Source organism: Rhinatrema bivittatum, chromosome 3 (genome assembly GCF_901001135.1).
Source record: "Rhinatrema bivittatum chromosome 3, aRhiBiv1.1, whole genome shotgun sequence".
NCBI classification, from domain to species: domain Eukaryota; kingdom Metazoa; phylum Chordata; class Amphibia; order Gymnophiona; family Rhinatrematidae; genus Rhinatrema; species Rhinatrema bivittatum.
In genome coordinates this window covers 369781306-369800735 of record NC_042617.1, presented here as the reverse complement: position 1 = coordinate 369800735, position 19430 = coordinate 369781306, and the positions used below count along the sequence as shown (strand labels likewise).

Below are 19430 nucleotides of genomic sequence, written 5' to 3'. Positions count from 1 at the left end.
CTTGTCCAAACTGCGCTATCCTGAGATGCAATTATCAGCCTCTCATCTTTAGACTGATAATTTCATCACAGGATAGCGCAGTATGGACAAGATGGTTCACAGCCTGCTTAGAAAATAAATCAATAGAGCAGACACATATAAGAGAACTTGAAATGGTTGTACATTCCAACACTAGGTGTGATGTGCTGATGTCAGGCGGCCTGTATATAGAAAGGCATGATAAGATGACACAGTTCATCACTGGAAACACTATAGCATCACAGTACCAGAAAACACTGGAATCACGAGTCTGTCAGAACTGCAGAGAATGAATGCAGGACATTCCCATTCCAATTGACAAAATACTCAATGCAAGACAACTGGACACAGCGGTAAAAGAGAAAAACATAAAAGTGGGATTACTAATAAAAGTGTCAGTACCAAGTGAATGGATATGGGTGTAACCTGTTCGGAATGGCTATTACTACCCCTACATTAAAAAAACAAACAAAAAAAAAATTGCTAGACAGATTGGATGGACTGCTTGGGTCCTTTTCTGCCAATATTTACTATGTTGCTATATTACTAAGAGATGCAATAAGAGAGCAAGAATATGAGGTAGAAAGATACAGAAATAGTTCCAGTTATACTGGGCATCACTGGCCTGGTTAAAAAGAACATCCAAGTGCACACCTTGATATATTGCTTGTACATATTACACTCTATGAACTCCAGAAGAAAGCTCTCTTTGACACAATGCAATTATTAAGTGGACTACTAGTAGTAAAGTTTAGAGCTTCAGATCAATCCCAGCGCAACCTGGTGAGGTTCATTCCGGTCATAGTACGTGTAAAACAAACCCATTTAGAGATATGACCTTGACAGAAAATAAAATCAAGACAAGATGGAAAGAATATATAGAAAACCTCTACAAGCAATAGTACAACATGACAAACATGTGACAAAAGAAGGTTCAGCTATGAACCTATGGTACTAGAGACTAAAGTGCAATGTACACAATGAAATAACAGAAGGAAAAGCACTGAGGACTAACAGTTTACCCACACAACTAATTAATCTGATGGGAGACAAGGCTATCAAGAACATAATTTCTTAATAAGTAGTCACATTACTGCCCTACAAGTACTTAATGAAGCCAGGTGTTGCCAGTGCACTAGAGCAGGAGTCCAGAGCAGGGATGCTCAAACAGAGTCAGGCACTGGGTGACCTCTGCACCCACCAGTGAATGGCTAATGATAAGAAGCAAATAAAAGGAACCTACAACACATTAGCAGACAAGGCCTGGAGCAGGAAGGAATTTACAGCAAAACAGGTGGAAGGAAGGCCAAACAATTACTGGCATGTTAAAAGGCAGCAAGGTAAAAGAGGCTTATTTTAGTAAAAAAAAAAAAACTTCCTACAAAAATTGGAAGAAGGATCAATCTGAAGAAAATAGGAAAAAGCATAAGCATTGTCAAGTTAAATGGAAAACATTGAAAAGACAGGTTAAGACAGAATTTGAAATGAAGTTGGCCGTAGAGGCAAAAACTCATAATAAAAACTTTTTCAAATACAGGCTGTTTAAAAAAGATGGACCCGGTTTTGAAATATACTGCTTTGAAATTGGGTCCATCATTTTGAAACACCCTGTATATCTGAAGTAGAGAGGACAAGATTGCCTTTTGCCAGTCGACGCTGTGCTCCTGAGCATTCCTTATTTGTTAGTTTCCTGCTCAAATCTGACATGGCACCGAAGAGAAAGGGGAAAATTAGGGTTTTTCCCACCGAACCCTCTTTACCTCCTGGCCAGCAGTTGAATGTTAACTTCGCGTCTCCTGTGAATACCCGGAATCTCGGTGATCAGCTCCTCGATGCAGCACTCAGCGAGGGAGCGTCAGTGCTTCCTGGGGACGAGGTTTCCCTCAAGGCTCCGAGAACAGGCTCTTCCGCTGGCTGATCAATGCACCCCTTCTGATGATGCCGCCGAAACGCTAGCAAGTACACTTCTGCCGGCATCTGTGCGGGTGGGAGCCGAGGATATTGTCGCATCTATCATTACAACTTCGAAGGCTTCTGATGGAATGGCAGTTGCTGGAACGGTTTCTTCCTCTCTATCGTCTGAAAGTACTGGTCTGGTAAGAGGACATGCTGTTTCTTCTCCGGCGGTTCCATGGTTGCAGGAGTCTCTTCAGATGCCTGTTAAGCCGGTGGATATTACTTTGGAATCACTATGGGAACTGATGGAGACATCTGCCCAGATTTTGTCCTCTTCAGTATCTAAAGTGGACTTGGTTATTACTAAATTGGATCCTATGGTTGCAAAGCATGAATGTTCCATTCAAGAGCATTCTAAGCAACTTGCAGGCAGTTCAGCAAGACATTGCAAATATTCAGTCAGTACAATCAATCTCCATTCAGGATAATGGAGTTCTATCCCATAGGCTTGAACTGATGGAGAATTCTTCATTGTCGGCTTAATCTCTGAATTTTGAATTTTCCTAAGATTCTGGGCAAACTCCCAATGGTTATCATATAAAAATATTTTCACCAAGTTCTGGGTATTCCACCTGAAGAATCTCCTCCCATAAATAAGTTAACCTTTTTGCTGTCATCTTCTTAGGCTACAGCGAATACCTCAGCTGGGAATCATAAGAACATAAGAAATTGCCATGCTGGGTCAGACCAAGAGTCCATCAAGCCCAGCATCCTGTTTCCAACAGAGGCCAAACCAGGTCACAAGAACCTGGCAATTACCCAAACACTAAGAAGATCCCATGCCACTGATGCAATTTATAGCAGTGGCTATTCCCTAAGTAAATTTGATTAATAGCCGTTAATGAACTTCTCCTCCAAGAACTTATCCAAACTTTTTTTGAACCCAGCTACACTAACCACATCCTCTGGCAACAAATTCCAGAGCTTTATTGTGCGTTGAGTGAAAAAGAATTTTCTCCGATTATTCTTAAATGTGCTACTTGCTAATTTCATGGAATGCCCCCTAGTCCTTCTATTATTCGAAAGTGTAAATAACTGATTCACATCTACTCATTCAAGACCTCTCAAGATCTTAAAGACCTCTGTCATATCCCCCTCCTCAGCCATCTCTTCTCCAAGCTGAACAGCCCTAACCTCTTCAGCCTTTCCTCATAGGGGAGCTGTTCCATCCCCTTTATCATTTTGGTTGCACTTCTCTGTACCTTCTCCATCGCAACTATATCTTTTTTGAGATGCGGCGACCAGAATTGTACACAGTATTCCAGGTGCGGTCTTACCATGGAGCGATATAGAGGCATTATAACATTTTCCATTTTATTAACCATTCCCTTCCTAATAATTCCTAACATTCTGTTTGCTTTTTTGACTGCTGCAGCACACTGAGCCGACGATTTTAAAGTATTATCCACTATGATGCCTAGATCTTTTTCCTGGGTGGTAGCTCCTAATATGGAACCTAACATCGTGTAACTACAGCAAGGGTTATTTTTCCCTATATGCAACACCTTGCACTTGTCCACATTAAATTTAGTCTGCCATTTGGATGCCCAGTCTTCCAGTCTTGCAAGGTCCTCCTGTAATGTATCACAATCCGCTTGTGATTTAACTACTCTGAGTAATTTTGTATCATCCGCAAATTTGATAACCTCACTCATCGTATTCCTTTCCAGATCATTTATATATATATTGAAAAGCACCGTTCCAAGTACAGATCCCTGAGGCACTCCACTGTTTACCCTTTTCCACTGAGAAAATTGACCATTTAATCCTACTCTCTGTTTCCTGTCTTTTAACCAGTTTTTAATCCACGAAAGAACATCACCTCCTATCCCATGACTTTTTAGTTTTCTTAGAAGCCTCTCATGAGGGACTTTGTCAAATGCCTTCTGAAAATCCAAATTCACTACCATCTACCGGTTCACCTTTATCCACATGTTTATTAACCCCTTCAAAAAAAAAGAAACAGATTTGTTAGGCAAGACTTCCCTTGGGTAAATCCATGTTGACTTTGAATCTTACAGAATTTCTTGAGTCATCTGGTCCGGAAATAAAAGACAGGGTTACTTTGCCGATTCAGATCTTTCCATAGTGATGACCCTATACTTTCCTAATCTAAATTCTACTTTTTATGGTCAAAATCTGCGTATTTTTCCTGATATCTCTAGGCTTACCCAGGAAAGATACTCTTGATTTATCAGCTTCTTTTGTATTACATTACCCATGTAAATGTTATGTTCAATACTTTTGTTTTTTTTGCTCCTGAGCAGCTACAATCCTTCCTTAATGTTAGGAAAATAATTTCTTCTTCTCCATTTCTACCTGATCCTTAGTATTAGAGACCTTTATTTATGTATGGAGGTCCTTATTTGCTACTAGCCTTTCCTTGAATTGCTTTATTATTTACTCCCTAGAGTTACTTCCCCTCCTTTTTGTTTCTTTTCTATTAGAGGATGATAATAATGATGTCATGTGTTTTGTTTCCAGCATGCTTTATCAAATATAATGGCAATGTATTTATCTTGAATTAAGATTGTTTCATTTTCTTTTTTATTATCCTCATATTGCTTTTACAAACATGTATAATGGTTTGCATATTTAAAATTGGATAAATAAAAAGTTTAAAATATATATCCGAAGCAGGAAACCTGAGAGGAAATCAGTTGGACCATTAGATGATTGAGGGGGTTAAAGGGGCACCTAAGGAAGATAAGGCCATTGTGGAAAGACAATTCTTTGTTGCCGTGTCTACTAATAAGGATGTTGGGGAGATACTGGTTCTGAAGATGGCTCTCAAGGATGATTCGGATGAGCTGAACCAAATCATGGTGAACCTGGAAGATGTAATAAGGGCAGTTTGACAAACTGAAGGGTAGCAAATCATCTGGACCAAATGTATACACCCCAGGGTTCTGAAAGAGCTAAAAAATGAAATGTCAGACCTATTACAAGTAATTGTAAACTATCATTAAAATCATCTTTTCCACCTGAAGACTGGAAGGTGGCCAATATAACCATGACATTTAAAAAAGGATTCAGAGCTGTGTCTGGTAAATTATAGACTGGTGAGCCTAACTTCAGTGCTGGAAAAAATTGTGGAAGCTATTATAAAGATTAATATCACAGAACATATAGACAGACATGGTTTAATGGGACACAGCCAGCTTGTATTTACCCAAGAGAAGATTTGCCTCACAAATATGTAACATTTTTTGAAGGGGTCAATAAACATGTGGATAAAGGTGAATCAGTAGATGTAGTGTATTTGGATTTTGAGAAGGTGTCTGACAAAGTTCCTCAAGGGAGGCTTCTAAGAAAACTAAAAAGTCAAGAGATAGGAGGGGATGTCTTTTCATGGATTGCACATTGGTTAAAAGACAGGAAACAGGGTGGTCAGTTTTCTCAGTGAAAATGGTCAGTTTTCTCAGTGGAAAAAGGTAAACAGTGGAGTGTCTCAGGGTATATGTGCTTGGATTGGTACTTTTCAATATATTTATAAATGATCTGGAAATATATCACTATGAGTGAGATGATCAAATTTGCAGATGACACAATTATTCAGAGTAGCTAAATCACATGCGGATTGTGATAAATTGTAGGAGGACTTTGTGAGACTAAAAGATTGGGCATCCAAATGGCAGCTGAAATTTAAAGTGGACAAGTGCAAGGTGATGCATATAGGGAAAAATAACCCATGCTGTAGTTACACAATGTTAGGTTCCATGTTAGGAGTTACCACCCAGGTAAAAGATATAAGCATCATAATGGATAATACATTGAAATAATCACTCAATGTGCTGCGGCGGTCAAAAAAGCAAACAATGGGGGTCATTTAACAAAGTGCTATATGGCGTTTTCGCATGCGTAAAACACCATTAACGCATGCGAAAAGCACCATAACGCATGGTGCGATGCAAATTAGGAAAAGGGGAGGAGTTTGGGGCAGGATTTCTGCCCAAGTGGGCTGGCTTCGCAAATTGCAAAGCCATATCGCACAGTTTTAACAAGGAAATTAACTACACCTTTTTCATTTGCGTTAAAGCTGTGCGATATGGCTTTATCGCACTCTCTCTCTCTCCCCCCCAGTGGTTGTAGGTAGGAATTGCAACAATAGTGGTACTAATTGCAAGAGAGAAAAGGTTATCGCACTCTGCGTTAATACATATGCGAAGCGCTAAGATAGCACACTTTGCGATAAATAGGCTATTACCATAAAACACACCTCTTTTCCTATTGCATGCGATATTTAGTGCATTTTGATAAATCCAGGCCAATGTTAAGAATTACTAGGAAGAGAATGGTGAATAAAACAGAGAATGTTATAATGTCTCTGTATTGCTCAATGGTGAGACCTCACCTTGAATACTGTGTGCAATTCTGGTTACCACTTCTCAAAAAAGATTTAGTTGCACTGGAGAAGGTACAGAAAAGGGTGAACAAAATGATAAAGGGGATGGAATGACTCCTCTATGATGAACAGCTAAAGAGGTTAGGGCTATTTAGCTTAGAGAAGAGCCGGCTGAGGTGGGATATAATAGAGGTCTATAAAATCATGAGAGGACTAGAATGGATAAATGTGAATCGGTTATTTACTTTTTCAAATAATAGAAGGACTAAGGGGCACTCCATGAAGTTAACAAGTAGCATATTTAAAACAAAATGGAGAAAATTCTTTTTCACATTGGAGTCGATTTTAAAAGTGTCATGTACACATGAATATGTTGATTTTATAACATGCGCACAGAGCGAGCAGGGGATGGAATATTTGCAAACATTCTCCTCAGATTTCCCCCTATACCCCACTTGCCCCCTGTTATCACAGGACCCATCCCAACATCAGCCTCCTTCTATGACCTTGACTTTGTCTCATCCACAGAAATTGCATCAATTCTTAAAAAGATCAAACCTGCAACACACCCCTCAGATACTATCCCTACCAAAGCCCTCCTCACCATACCTGACACCATCTCTAAACCCACTGCGGATATCATAAATTTCTCCCTCTCCTCAGGCATTGTCCCCGACTTGCTCAAGCATGCCGTGGTTAAACCACTGCTCAAAAAACCTTCACTAGACCCCAAGGACCCTGCCAACTTTCGTCCTATCTCCAGTCTCCCATTCATCTCAAAAGTCATGGAGAAGGTCATCAACTCGCAACTAACAGACTTCCTTAAAACCAACAACCTACTCCACTCCTCCCAATTCGGCTTCCATAAATATCTCAATACGGAGACCCTCCTTCTTTCCTTAACCGACCACCTACTCAGGGGAATGGATCAAGGCCACAGGCATCAACATCCTTGCGCTCCTGGACATTTCGGCGGCATTCGATACAATAAACCATAACCACCTCCTTTCCCGCCTAACCGACATTGGCCTCTCCGGCACGGCCTTCAAGTGGTTCTCATCCTATCTTGACAATAGGCATCCCTGTGAAGATAGGCAATGCCGAGTCTACCTATTACGCTTTCTCCCAGGGAGTCCCTCAGGGCTCCTCCCTTTCCTCTACCCTCTTCAACATCTACCTCACCCCTCTTTGCAAACTCTTATCGGAACTTGGCCTCAAATTCTCTCTCTACGCAGATGACGTGCAAATCATCATACCCATTCAAGGCCCTCTATCCAACGCCCTTGAATCCTGGGAAAACTGTCTTGCTGCCATCAACACCTTACTCACCAATCTCCATTTGGCCCTAAACACATCCGAAACTGAACTGCTCCTCATCTCCCAACCTTTTCCCACTAACCCTTCACTCACAAATGACCCCACCTACAAGATTCTTCATGCGCAGCACTGCGCAAGGAACCTTGGGGTTCAGATTGACCAGCAACTGAACCTAAAAAAACACATCAATGCTATATTCAAAGAGGGATTCTACAAACTAAATGTCTTAAAAAATCTGAAACCTCTACTTCATGCCAGTGATTTCTGCACTGTTGTCCAGGCCACACTCGCATCCAAGATGGATTACTGTAATGCCCTCTTTCTTGACCTACCCTACTCCTCCATAAAACCCCTACAAATGCTGCAGAATGTAGTAGTCAGAACCCTCTCCAACGCACGTAAATACATCCATATCTCCCCGATCCTTAAGGAACTGCACTGGCTCCCTATCCCTTCTCATATCCTTTACAAGACCCTGACCATTATCCATAAAGCCATATATTCACACAATTCCGACTGGCTCGTTGACACTTTCCAGCTCACATGCCTGAATCGGCCCACGAGGACCTCAAAGAAAGGGTCCCTCCATCTGCCCTCTTTAAAGAAGGCACACCTCACATCCACGAGGGATCGGGCGCGCTCCATTGCTGGCCCCATGCATTGGAACGCTATTCCAACCCACCTCAGGCTAGAACCATGTATTATAAAATTCAGATCCCAACTAAAGACTTGGCTTTTCAAACAAGCCTTCCCCCAAAAACCTTAATCAGCCCGCGTGAATTGTAATGTTTTGTTTTAATTTGACTCTGCTTTAGTCCTCAAGTTCGCCTGTTGATTTGTTCCTGCGCTTTCCTTGTTCTCCTTTTGGTTCATTGTACCCCCTTCCCCACTCCCCTGTTTTTTGTATTTTCCTTCCTACAGTTCGATGTAAACCGATATAATGTTTCGACTAATATCAGTATAAAAGACCTTTTAAATAAATAAATAAAGTGGAGCCAGTGTGGTTCCTTATCCCAGGCTAATTTTTGGGGAAGTAAGAAGGGGAGTCTGAAGAGCTCATGGCTGGACTCAGCTCAGCCCCAGCCAGGTAGGGAGGCCCTGGCTGGACTTGGCTCAGCCCAGCTGGGTAGACCCTGGCCCTAGTTAATGGTGGAAGCCATTTTCTTTTTCTTGGAAAATATGGCGCTATTAGCTATTTGCTAATAGCATGCACTATTTCTGAAAATGAAAACATGCAAATATTTTGTGGCGTTTTGTAGGATGGCACATTTGTTTTACATAATCTGAACTGAAATGAAAATGGGATTTTTAAGTTTGGATAACCCATTTGTTTCAAACAAATGCACATTCCTACTGGGTAGTCACTGTGGTAGTGAATTCTATAGCAAGGCAGCCAAAGGCAAAGTTATCTAGTGTTAAGGCAGAGAGTCCAATGAAATGGGGGCTATTACTATTTCAAATAGAATTAAAAACCTTCTGAATGTTTTAAATTATTTTTCAACTGTCACATTAGTAGTAAGATTCAGAAGAGTTTTGCTGTCTGATGCCATTGATTGACTGACAGAAATGTTCCACTTTCTAATAAGAATTTTCAGAATAGAAGCAAACCTGGCCCTAGTCATTTTCATTTATTTGATACACGCATAGTAAAATTTGCTTACTGTAAAAGCAATCAACCTTCAGTAGCATTCAACTGCACCATATCAACTGTTTTCAGTGGAGAGTGAATAACACTATTTATTATCATTGCATATACACAAGAGAGCAGATTAACATAACCAAAATATTTTCAGTCCTCTTGAACTTCCACATTCATTCTCTGTTTATGATGCTATTCTCACATTACCTTAACTATTAATCCTTTTGAATCAACCATCCATATCTTTTTGATTGCCTGCTGTTTAGGAGTGCCTTCCTTCTCCATGGCCAACAGAATGAGGTCTGCGATCCCTAGGGCAGCCTTAGATAGAGATAAAAGGAGATTTAGTATATAAAAATGTAAAATATGAGTGTACTCAAATTATTTTGTTTCATTTGTTATTTAAATAATGTCACTTGTACTAGGCATAAAACTTTCTGACAAATTCTGGGATTAAATATTAAATATTTTCAATTTCAACCTTTGCGCTGGCAAAGTTAGAGTGAACAATCAATCAATCAAGAATTCAAAAACAATGAGAGCAAAAGAATAAGTACCCCCCCCCAAAAAAAAAACTCTCTTGCACAAACAATCAAGTAAATAAATTCAGCACTAGTATCAAAAAGGCATATCAAACATTTGATTGAGGGACCTTCATAGCCCCAGAGCGGATACTTAGTGTGTCACTTTTCCCTACAAGAATGGTCATTCTTAATCATCGGCTTGATGGACCCTTGGTCTGACCCAGTATGGCAATTTCTTATACCTATGCGACAGATCTATATTCATCACACAACAACACCCACCAACACAAAATGTGTATTCCAGTAATCTTATTGGTAACCAATATAACACAATGTATGGTTAAACTGGTATCTGTTTCAAACGTATATTATTGAGCCATCACCTTCAGTACTTGCCAGGTTCTTATGGCCTGGATTGGCCACTGTTGGAAACAGGATGCTGGGCTTGATGGACCCTTGGTCTGACCCAGTATGGCATTTTCTTATGTTCTTAGTGTACAACAATTTTTTTGTTTGTTTGTAAAACAGACAGATCTATATTCATCATTCAGACCTAGATTCATCATTTTGCTATAAATTTCACAGGAATAGCGCCCGTGATAAAAAAAAGAAGCATGGTATCTAAAAAATTATCGTAACCATGCCCCCCCCCCCTTTTTTTCTTTTTTTTTAATCGCAGGCGCTATTCCTGTGAAATTTATAGCAAAATGATGAATCTAGGTCTGTGTTTGTTAATTTAAAAAAAGGGCTAGTATCTACAAGAGTTGTTTCTTCTCTGCCACCCTGCTTCATGCACATCCGTCCACCCCTAGGATGTTTTCTTCTTAAATAGTTCTTCCAAGGACTTAGGTTAAGTGAATAAGACTTAAGTACCAATTGAACAACTTGTCTATTAGTCACCATTAGCAGAATTGACTTATTCGGTGTAACAATTGTGGTGCTTATTTCCCAAGACCTACCATTTGGGTAAGTGTTGACTTAAGGGTTGTCTAATTTGCTTTCAGCTATCTAATGAAAAAGCAGCTGAATCATCTGAAAGAGGAACTGTTCAGGTTCAAAAAGCTTCCCCTTTCTTGCAACATCCAGAATATCTCCCCCAGCTCCCACAGAAGATTCAGAACCCCAGGAATAAATGTGTTACAATAGGCTCTGGTAGAACAAGACATGTGACTATATGACACCCAATATACCCAACTATGCAGCATCCTGAATATTCACCCCCACTCTCACAGAGAAGTCAAACATCCAGGATCCAGAAACCCAGGAATAAATGGAATAAGTGGGCTCTGGCAGAATAAGGCCTGTGATTAAGACACACCTGCTTTCCCCGTCATTACACCTTTACATAACACCTCTTCTGCATTGGATAATGAAGAAGCTCCAGCAATAGAAAATGAAGTGGTCTAAAAGGGATGTAGTCACCTAGTTTAACCAGAAACCCTTAAACATTATTAAATGTCATAAAAGAAAGCTTCTTCTGCTGGGAAACTCTGTCATCAGAGGAACCAATCTGGGAAATCATTTTGATGGGGATGCAAGAGTCAAATGCCTTCCAGGATCTCAGCCAGTAGAAATACCAACCAGATAGTCAATGCAATTACAGAAGAAAGTAGAGAAACTATTATCAATGACATCCATCTGGGGACCAAAGACCTTGCTAGAAATGGTATCCTTGCAGAACAGAAAGATTTCCAAAATCTAGGGAAGAAGATTAGACACATGGCAAAGACCATTGTCTGTTTGGAAGTATTACGTGTTCATGGAAAGGGGAAGGAAAGGCTCTGCCATATAGATAACTTCAACTTCTTTTTCAAAAGATGCTATAAAGAAAGTGATTTTGATTCATTGGAGGTTGGGGCCATGTATGCAGCAGTAAAAGGTTATATGATAAGGATGGTCTACATTTGACCTTGGCAGGAAAGAGGATGCTAAGCAAGAAATTTATATCATATATTATTATCAGGCATTTAAACTAGAGAGCAGGGGTGGCAGGAGGTGGCCAATGAAATCGGCATGTCATCTCCAAGAAATACAGGAAGTAAAGGAGAAAATAAGATCAATCAGCTGAAAAGGTGACTAAGAAGAGCAACAAACTAATGCAAAAAGTTGGAAAGCTATGAACACAAATGCTCATAGACTGGGCAATAAAATACCAGACTTGTCGACACTAATGGTGGAAGCAGACTTGGACATGGTTCACTGAGTCTCATGAATGGGATACAGCCATCCTGGGTTATAACTTATTAAGGAAAGCCAGAAAGGATGGAAAAGGTGGAGAAGTAGCTCTTTATATCAAAAACAATATCCAAGCAACTGAAATGTAAGGGTTGTGGTGTAAAGATTTGGGATTGGTTATCCCTCCACTGCTTGCAGTTGAATGCAAAACTGAAATGTTAATATCTCTGTTGTAACTCCTGTTCAACTACCTTCTTATATTCTCAATGATGGACAATCCCTCAATATCTGGAAAGATGCATGTTTAGGTATTCTTCTGGATTACAATCTCTCCATGAAGTTACACATATCAACAGTCAAATCATATTTTTACAAAATGCATCTACTGAAAAACCTAAAACCCTTGTTACACTATCAGGATTTTCACACAGTCTTGCAATACCTTGTCTTAAATTCTTTAGACTATTGTAACTCCTTATATTTAGGGTTACCAGCTTCTACTTTATGTCCTCTCCACGTCATCTAGAACACTGCTGCTAGAATACTCATAGGAACCAGATGTTGGGATCATATTCCTCCAGTACTTATTAACTTACATTGGCTTCTGATTACATGAAGAGTCCAATACAAAGTGTTTACTCTTATATATAACCTGTTAAATTATCAATCTTCCAACACAAAATAAGGAGAAGAGATTTGCACTCCAAAAATTATCCACACGAAATGAGAGAGATGCAAGAGAAGTAATGGTCCAAACAAGGAATAAAGTTAATCTTTTCCCAAAGTTGTCATTTATTCGATTTTCATTTTTAAATAAGAGGCTGCTCCAGAACTCAACATATTAGATTATAGTTCTCAGACAGGTAAAGGAGAGCCTTTACTCAAATTATGTTCAACAAAATACCAACATTAAGTGTTTAAAATTATTTCTAGTCCCTCCCGACGCAGCTTGGAGCGAAACATGGGTCCGTGTCGGGGGACCTATCTGAGAACTGTAATCTAATATGTTGAGTTCTGGAGCAGCCGTTTTATTTAAAAAATGAAAATCAAATAAATGACAACTTTGGAAAAAGATTAACTTTATTCCTTGTTTGGACCATTACTTCTCTTGCATCTCCCTATCATAAATTATCAATCTTCAACATGGCTAGCATCCACCCTCCGCCTTTAGAAATCATCTAGGCAATTCAGATCTACAAATAAAAACCTACTGGAAATTCCTGCTCTTAAACTGGACAGACTTGATGTAATAGAGCCTTCTCTATTGCAGGGACATGCCTCTGGAACAGTTTACCAGATCCACTTTGAGAAGTGCCCACCATCAAATCATTCAAGATCATCCTAAAAGCTCATCTTTTTACATTGGCCTTTAAAGATACTGGGGTTATAGTGCCACTAATGCTAGAATAGCTATGTTTTTATGTATGTATGCTGTTTATTTCTTATTTTGTATTTTTTTTCCTCTATGTGTGTTATACTTATAAACTGCCTGTAATGTGTGGTCTAGAAATCGTTTAAATAAATAAATAAATATAGAAATAAGAAGCATTATGGGCTTTCCTAAAAAAAGAAGATGGTGTTTCCATTTACATCGGTGTGGTCTTCAGGCCTCCAACTCAGAAAGAACAACTGGACAGAGATCTGGTTGAAGAAATCCAAAAGCTGGGAATGAAGGGAGAAGTGTTCTCATTGGAGATTTTAATCTCCTGAATGTGGCCCGGACTATCCCTTCTGCAGAATCTACCGAAGTAGAGAGATAGTGGATGCCCTTCAAGGGGCTCTGCTCAAATATATGGTAATGGAACCCATGAGAGAGCCTGTGATATTCGACCTAGTACTCACAAAGGAGGATAACATCTGGATAGGTACCCAACTGAGCACCAGTGATCATCAGACAGTACGATTTATATCACAAATAAGATGCTGAGAAGTCACATGAAGACCCAGGTTTTGAATTTCAAATTTATGGACTTTGTCAAAATAGGAATGTTCCTGGAGGAAGAATTAGAAGACTGGGAGAAAATGGGTGAGATGGAACAACAGTGAGCCAAATTAAAAGGAGCTATTACAAAGGAAACAAATCTATGTTAAGAAAATAAACAGAAGCACAATGAAACAGAAATTGATCTTGTTCTCAAAAGAGGTGGCTGAAAAAATAAAGACAAACAGAACAACGTCCAAGAAGATTAAAGGATCCCAAAAAGAGAAACATGGGAGGAATACCTGGTGAAACTAAGGGAGAAGAAGATAGAAATCAGGAAAGCAAAAGGTCAGACAGAAAAAAGGATTGTCAAAGAAGTAAAGCAAGGTGACAAAACATTTTTCAGATTAATAGAGAAAAAAGGCAGGCCCCAAGTGGTATAGTGAAATTGAAAGGTGACAAGGAATAATGGGGCAGATTTTCAAAGGGGTACACGAGTAAGATACGCGCGTACCCCCCGAAAACCTGCTCGAATTTCCCCTTGTGTGCGCCGAGCCTATGTTGAATAGGCTCGGCGGCGCGCACAAGCCCAGGACGCGCGTTATGTCTCGGGGTTTTCCTGGGGGACGTGTTGCGGCGGTGCGTCATCCGGGGGGGGGGGGGGTTCTGGGGCGGGGCCACGGGCGTGGTTGTGGCCCGGGGGCGTGGCCGTGGCCTCCGGACCAGCCCCCAGACCGGAACATGGTGCGCCGGAAGCCGGCCCGGTGTAACTTTTGCAATAAAGGTAGGGGGGGGGGGGTTAGATAGGGCTGGGTTAGGTAGGGGAAGGGAGGAGAAGGGGAAGGAGATGGAAGGAAAGTTCCCTCCGAGGCCGCTCTGATGTCGGAGCGGCCTCGGAGGGAACGGAGGCAGGCTGTGCAGCTCGGCACACACAGGCTGCCGATTTTGCACAGCCTTGCACGCGCTGACCCCGGATTTTAAAGGCTACGTGCGTATCTATTAAAATCCGGCGTACTCTTGTTTGCGCCTGGTGCATGAACAAAAGTACGTGCGGGCATACTTTTTAAAAATCTACCCCAATGTCTAGAGAGAGATGAAGAAATGGCAGAAATATTAAACACTAAAGAAGACCTTGGAGAAGAACCGTTGCTGGTTGACAAGACTATAGATGGGGGTGGGGTAGAGGAAACTCCGTTTACAGAAGATAATGTATGGGAAGAGCTAGGAAAACTGAAAGTGGACAAGGCCATAGGGCCAGATGAGATACATCCCAGGGTACTAAGTGAGCTCAGAGTTGTGCTAGCCAGCATGCCAAACGACCTGTTCAATAGATCCCTGGAAAATGGAGTGGTGCCACAAGCTGGAGAAGAGAGGTTGTGGTCCCGCTTCACAAGAGTGGTAGTAGAGAGGAGACTAGAAATTGCAGGACGGTTAGCCTCACTTCAGTGGTGTGAAAATTAATGGAGACTCTTCTGAAAGAAAGAATAGTGAACTATCTACAAAATGGTGGGTTGTTGGATCTGAGGCAGTATGTATTCACCAGGGGAAGGTCCTGTCAGACAAATTTGACTGAAATATTTGATTGAGTGACTAGAGAACTGGATCAAGGAAGAGCGCTCCATGTGATTTATTTGGATTTCAGCAAAGCTTTTGATACAGTCCCGCATAGGAGGATTGTGAACAAAATGAGAAGCATGGGAGTGGGTGCCAAGGTGGTTGAGTGGATTATAAACTGGTTGACCGACAGGAGACAGTGTGTAATGGCAAATGGAACCTACTCTGAAGACAGAATGGTGTTAAGTGGAATACCACAAGGATTGGTTCAATATCTTTGTAAGAAACATTGTGGAATGGATAGAAAGTAAAGTTTATCTATTTGCGGATGATACTAAGATCTTTTTAGGATCCAGGAGTCTGGGTTGTGGGAACACCATCCTGGGAGTGCCACGAGATGGCAGGGCAGGACTAGGCTGTTCTTCTGCCTAGCCAGCTCCCTCCCCCATGGGTTGAGATCTGGGGTCAGGAGGACTTGGCAGTGGCACTGGTACATGTTGGTGAGTGCTGGGTAAGTGCAGGATCTGGTACTGAGTGCAGGTAAGGACTGGATGAGGCAGATTGGACTGCTGAGCAGAGAACGCTGGACTGAAGTGCAGGGTTGGAATAGGCAAGGCTTGACTGAAGTATAGAGTTGGAACAGGCAAGACTTGACTGGAGTGTAGGGCTGGAACAGACTAGGCTAGACTGGAGTGCGAGTGCAATCAAGGACTAGAACTAAGGCTTGAGTGAAATCAAGAACTAGAACTGAGGTTTGAGTGCAATCAAGGATCGGAAATGAGGCTTGAGTGCAGGCAAGGACCAGAGCTGAGGCTTGAGTGCAGGTGACAACTGGAACTGACGCTTGAGTGCAGGCAAGGACTGGAACTAAGGCATGACTAAGACAGGACAGGATAGGGCGAGACAAGGACAACATGGAACATAGAACATAAAGGCCCAAAGGCTGTGTTAGGCAGGGAAGGCCCTGAGGGACAAGACAATGGAGAGACCTAGATAGACCACATAGCAAGACAAGGCCTAGATAGGAAAGAAGGCAGGGCAAGAGGCAAGAAAGCCCAAAGGGCACAAGGCAAGGGTCAGAAGGCCCAGAGGCCACAAGGAAGGCAAAGTTCAGAAGGCCCAGAGGCCACGAGGCAAAGCAAGGCGAGGCAAAGCAAGGCAAGGCAAAGGTCAGAAGGCTTGGAAGCCATGAGGCCAGAGGGGCCAGAGCAAAAAGCCAAGACAGATTCGATGCGAAGGCATCAAAGCAAGGAAAGAGAGGGTTATGTAGAACTGAGGCTTGGGTGTGGTGCAGGCAAGGAGGAGGAGTTTGGCAAGACTGGAGGGCTGGCATTCTGAGGAATCCTGGTGGTAAAGTGGTTGCACCACAGGCTGAGTAGTGAGGAGCTGATGTGGAAAGCACAGAACAGAGCTCTGAGGAGACCTCTACTGGCAGAGAGGCATCATAATCAGGGTATGATGAGGCTGCATAGCAGGTGAAATCGAAACAGATCTGCAACAGAGTGGACACGTTTGAAGGAGTATAGAAAATGAAAAGTAATTTAAGAAAACTTGAAGAGTGGTCAAAGATTTGGCTGCTGGAATTCAATGCCAAGAAGTGCAGTCATGCTTCTGGAGTGCAGTAATCCAAAAGAGTTGTATGTAATGGGAGGATAAAAGACTAATGTGCACAGACTGGGAGAGGGAATTTGGGATAATAGTGTTTCACAATTTGAAGGCAATGAATCAATGTGACAAGGTGATAGCTAAAGCCAGAAGACTGAGGGGCTGCAAAGAGAGAGGAATAACCAGTAAGAAAGGTGGTGATAATGCCCTTGTACAGGGCACCAACCCCATCAATGAACCAGAAGACAGAATCAGGTCCCCCAGGAGGGCGTTGACACCAGCAGAGGACCATGAGGTGGAGTAGGGTCCCCCAGGGGGGGGGGGGTGAACCCCAGCAGTGGACCGGGAGGCAGAGTTGAGTCTCCCAAGGAGGGCACAGACCTGTCAGCAGAGCCTAAGTGAAGTAGAGGGCAGCAGTTGAGACACAACAGACCCTTTCCCCCCTGACCAGAAATGCCCAACGGCCCAGTTGTATCTTTTCACATGAGTGAGACTTGGAATAAAACTGAATGAGAACACAAGAGGTACCTCCTATTCTATATGGTGGTTATACAGTGAGGACCAACAACCCCAAATAGCCAAATATTAAATGTTCTTGCTCTCTTGTAGAAATGTATATAGTTGCATGGTATGAGACTAATAACCACAAATAGATAAGTGTGCTATTTGATATCCTGTTAGCAATGTACATAGTCATGTAGAAATGTATATAAACATATAGTGTAATAAACTTGTCTATATTTGTACATACTGCCAGCCTTGTTCACAGTCCCGTTTGTTTTCCTTGGGTGAAGGGAGGGAAATCCCACCCACTAATACCTTCTTCCCCAGATGGAGGAACTAGGCACCAAGAACGTTAGGACTCACAGAATCTGCCCTAGGGAGGTTCTCACCAGGTTGGTCCTGGACCCAGGTAAGCAGTGAAGAGGGAGTTATACAGAAGAGGAGCTCTTAAGTAGGAGATATATTTTAATAAATGGAAGTTACCTGGGAGCAATGCTTGAATAATGAGGTTGTATCTGGCTGTAACCTAACTAATCTGAGAAACAGTAATTTTTTTTTTTATTTGATTTTTTTGTTGTTGAAATCCTAGAGTGTGGACTATAATTGTTTACCAAAGAATTGCTTTGTTTCCTGAAGCTTAAAGTTGTCGTACGCTCTCAATGAAAGTGCACATGTGAAGCTTGAAAATAAAACAGCCGAAAGAGTATCTGTGGTGTCTGAGCTTTTCTGAAAAGGTTTGGACAAGTTCCTGGAGGAAAAGTTAATAAACCATTATTAAAGTGGAATTGCAGAAATCCACTGCTTATCCCTGGGATAAGCAGCATGGAATATATCTATCCCTTAGGATCCTGCCAGGTATTTGTGACCTGGATTGGCCACAGTTGGAATCAGGATACTGGGCTTGATGGATTTCTGGTCTGACTCAGTATGGAAAGTCTTATGTTCTTATGAAATTAAGGGCTGGCAAACTGGTCAGCAGGTTAAATGACCAATTATTTGTGCATGGATAAAAGTCGCCAATCCCAGCCACTGAAACTAGCCAGCAATCACAGCAAGTATTAAGAGACTGTTATCCTGACTAATGCCTGGGAAATTGGTGCCATAGGATCATGTTAATTTAAAGCAGTGGTTTAAGAATATTGGAATTTTGTTATGGGATAAGAGGGTGGAGGTTCAGCTCGCATCCTAAAAGGAGACGCTACAAATACTAGACAACCCCGCTTGATATGCCTTTCATTTTAGGGAAGTTAGTCTATGCCACACTGACCCTGTAATTCCTCTGGTTTGTTAGAGTTTACCTTGTTACAGGTTAGCCTGCACCCAAGGAGAGTCGTAAACTTCAACCCAGTGTTCCTGAATGCTCTGAGGCTCCCCACCTGGTCACAATATGATTATACTGGAAGAGAGGAGGTGCAGGGAGAGATATGACATAGACCTTCAGATATCTGAAAGGATTTAATGATGCACAAAATTCAAACCTGTTGGAAAGCGAATTAGAACTAGGAGTCATGAAATGAAACTCCAGGAGAGACTAGAACTAACATCAGGAAATATTTCTTCACGGAAAGGGTGGCAGATGCCTGGAATGCCCTTCCGGAATAGGTGGTGAGAATGAAAACAGTAAACAAATTAAAAAAGGCATCAGATAAACACTGTGGACCCCTAAAGGCTAGAGGATGGAAATGAAGAAAAGGCTGCATGGGTGGCCATTACTACGCTTAACAGAAGGCATGGGGATTACTACCCTTAAACAATTAGCTTTCATGCTTTTGATGCAACTGGAACACTGCTCTCTGCTTCAGCAGGGGGAAAAAAGGGGAACTGGATTCAAACAGCAGCCAACACTGGCTCTGATTTTTATGGTCGGGGTAC

At 41.6% G+C, this 19430-nt stretch overlaps 1 protein-coding gene across 5 annotated transcripts in view; it reads right to left on the bottom strand.

Moving 5' to 3' along the window:
* Positions 1 to 19430, bottom strand: part of ME1 (malic enzyme 1) — an 869023-nt gene that overhangs the window by 69991 nt on the left and 779602 nt on the right. For all 5 annotated transcript variants that reach the window (XM_029595519.1, XM_029595520.1, XM_029595518.1 and 2 more), the window contains one exon: positions 9483 to 9596. In XM_029595519.1, coding sequence (XP_029451379.1) covers positions 9483 to 9596 — 114 coding nt within the window. The remainder of the gene's footprint in view (positions 1 to 9482; positions 9597 to 19430) is intronic.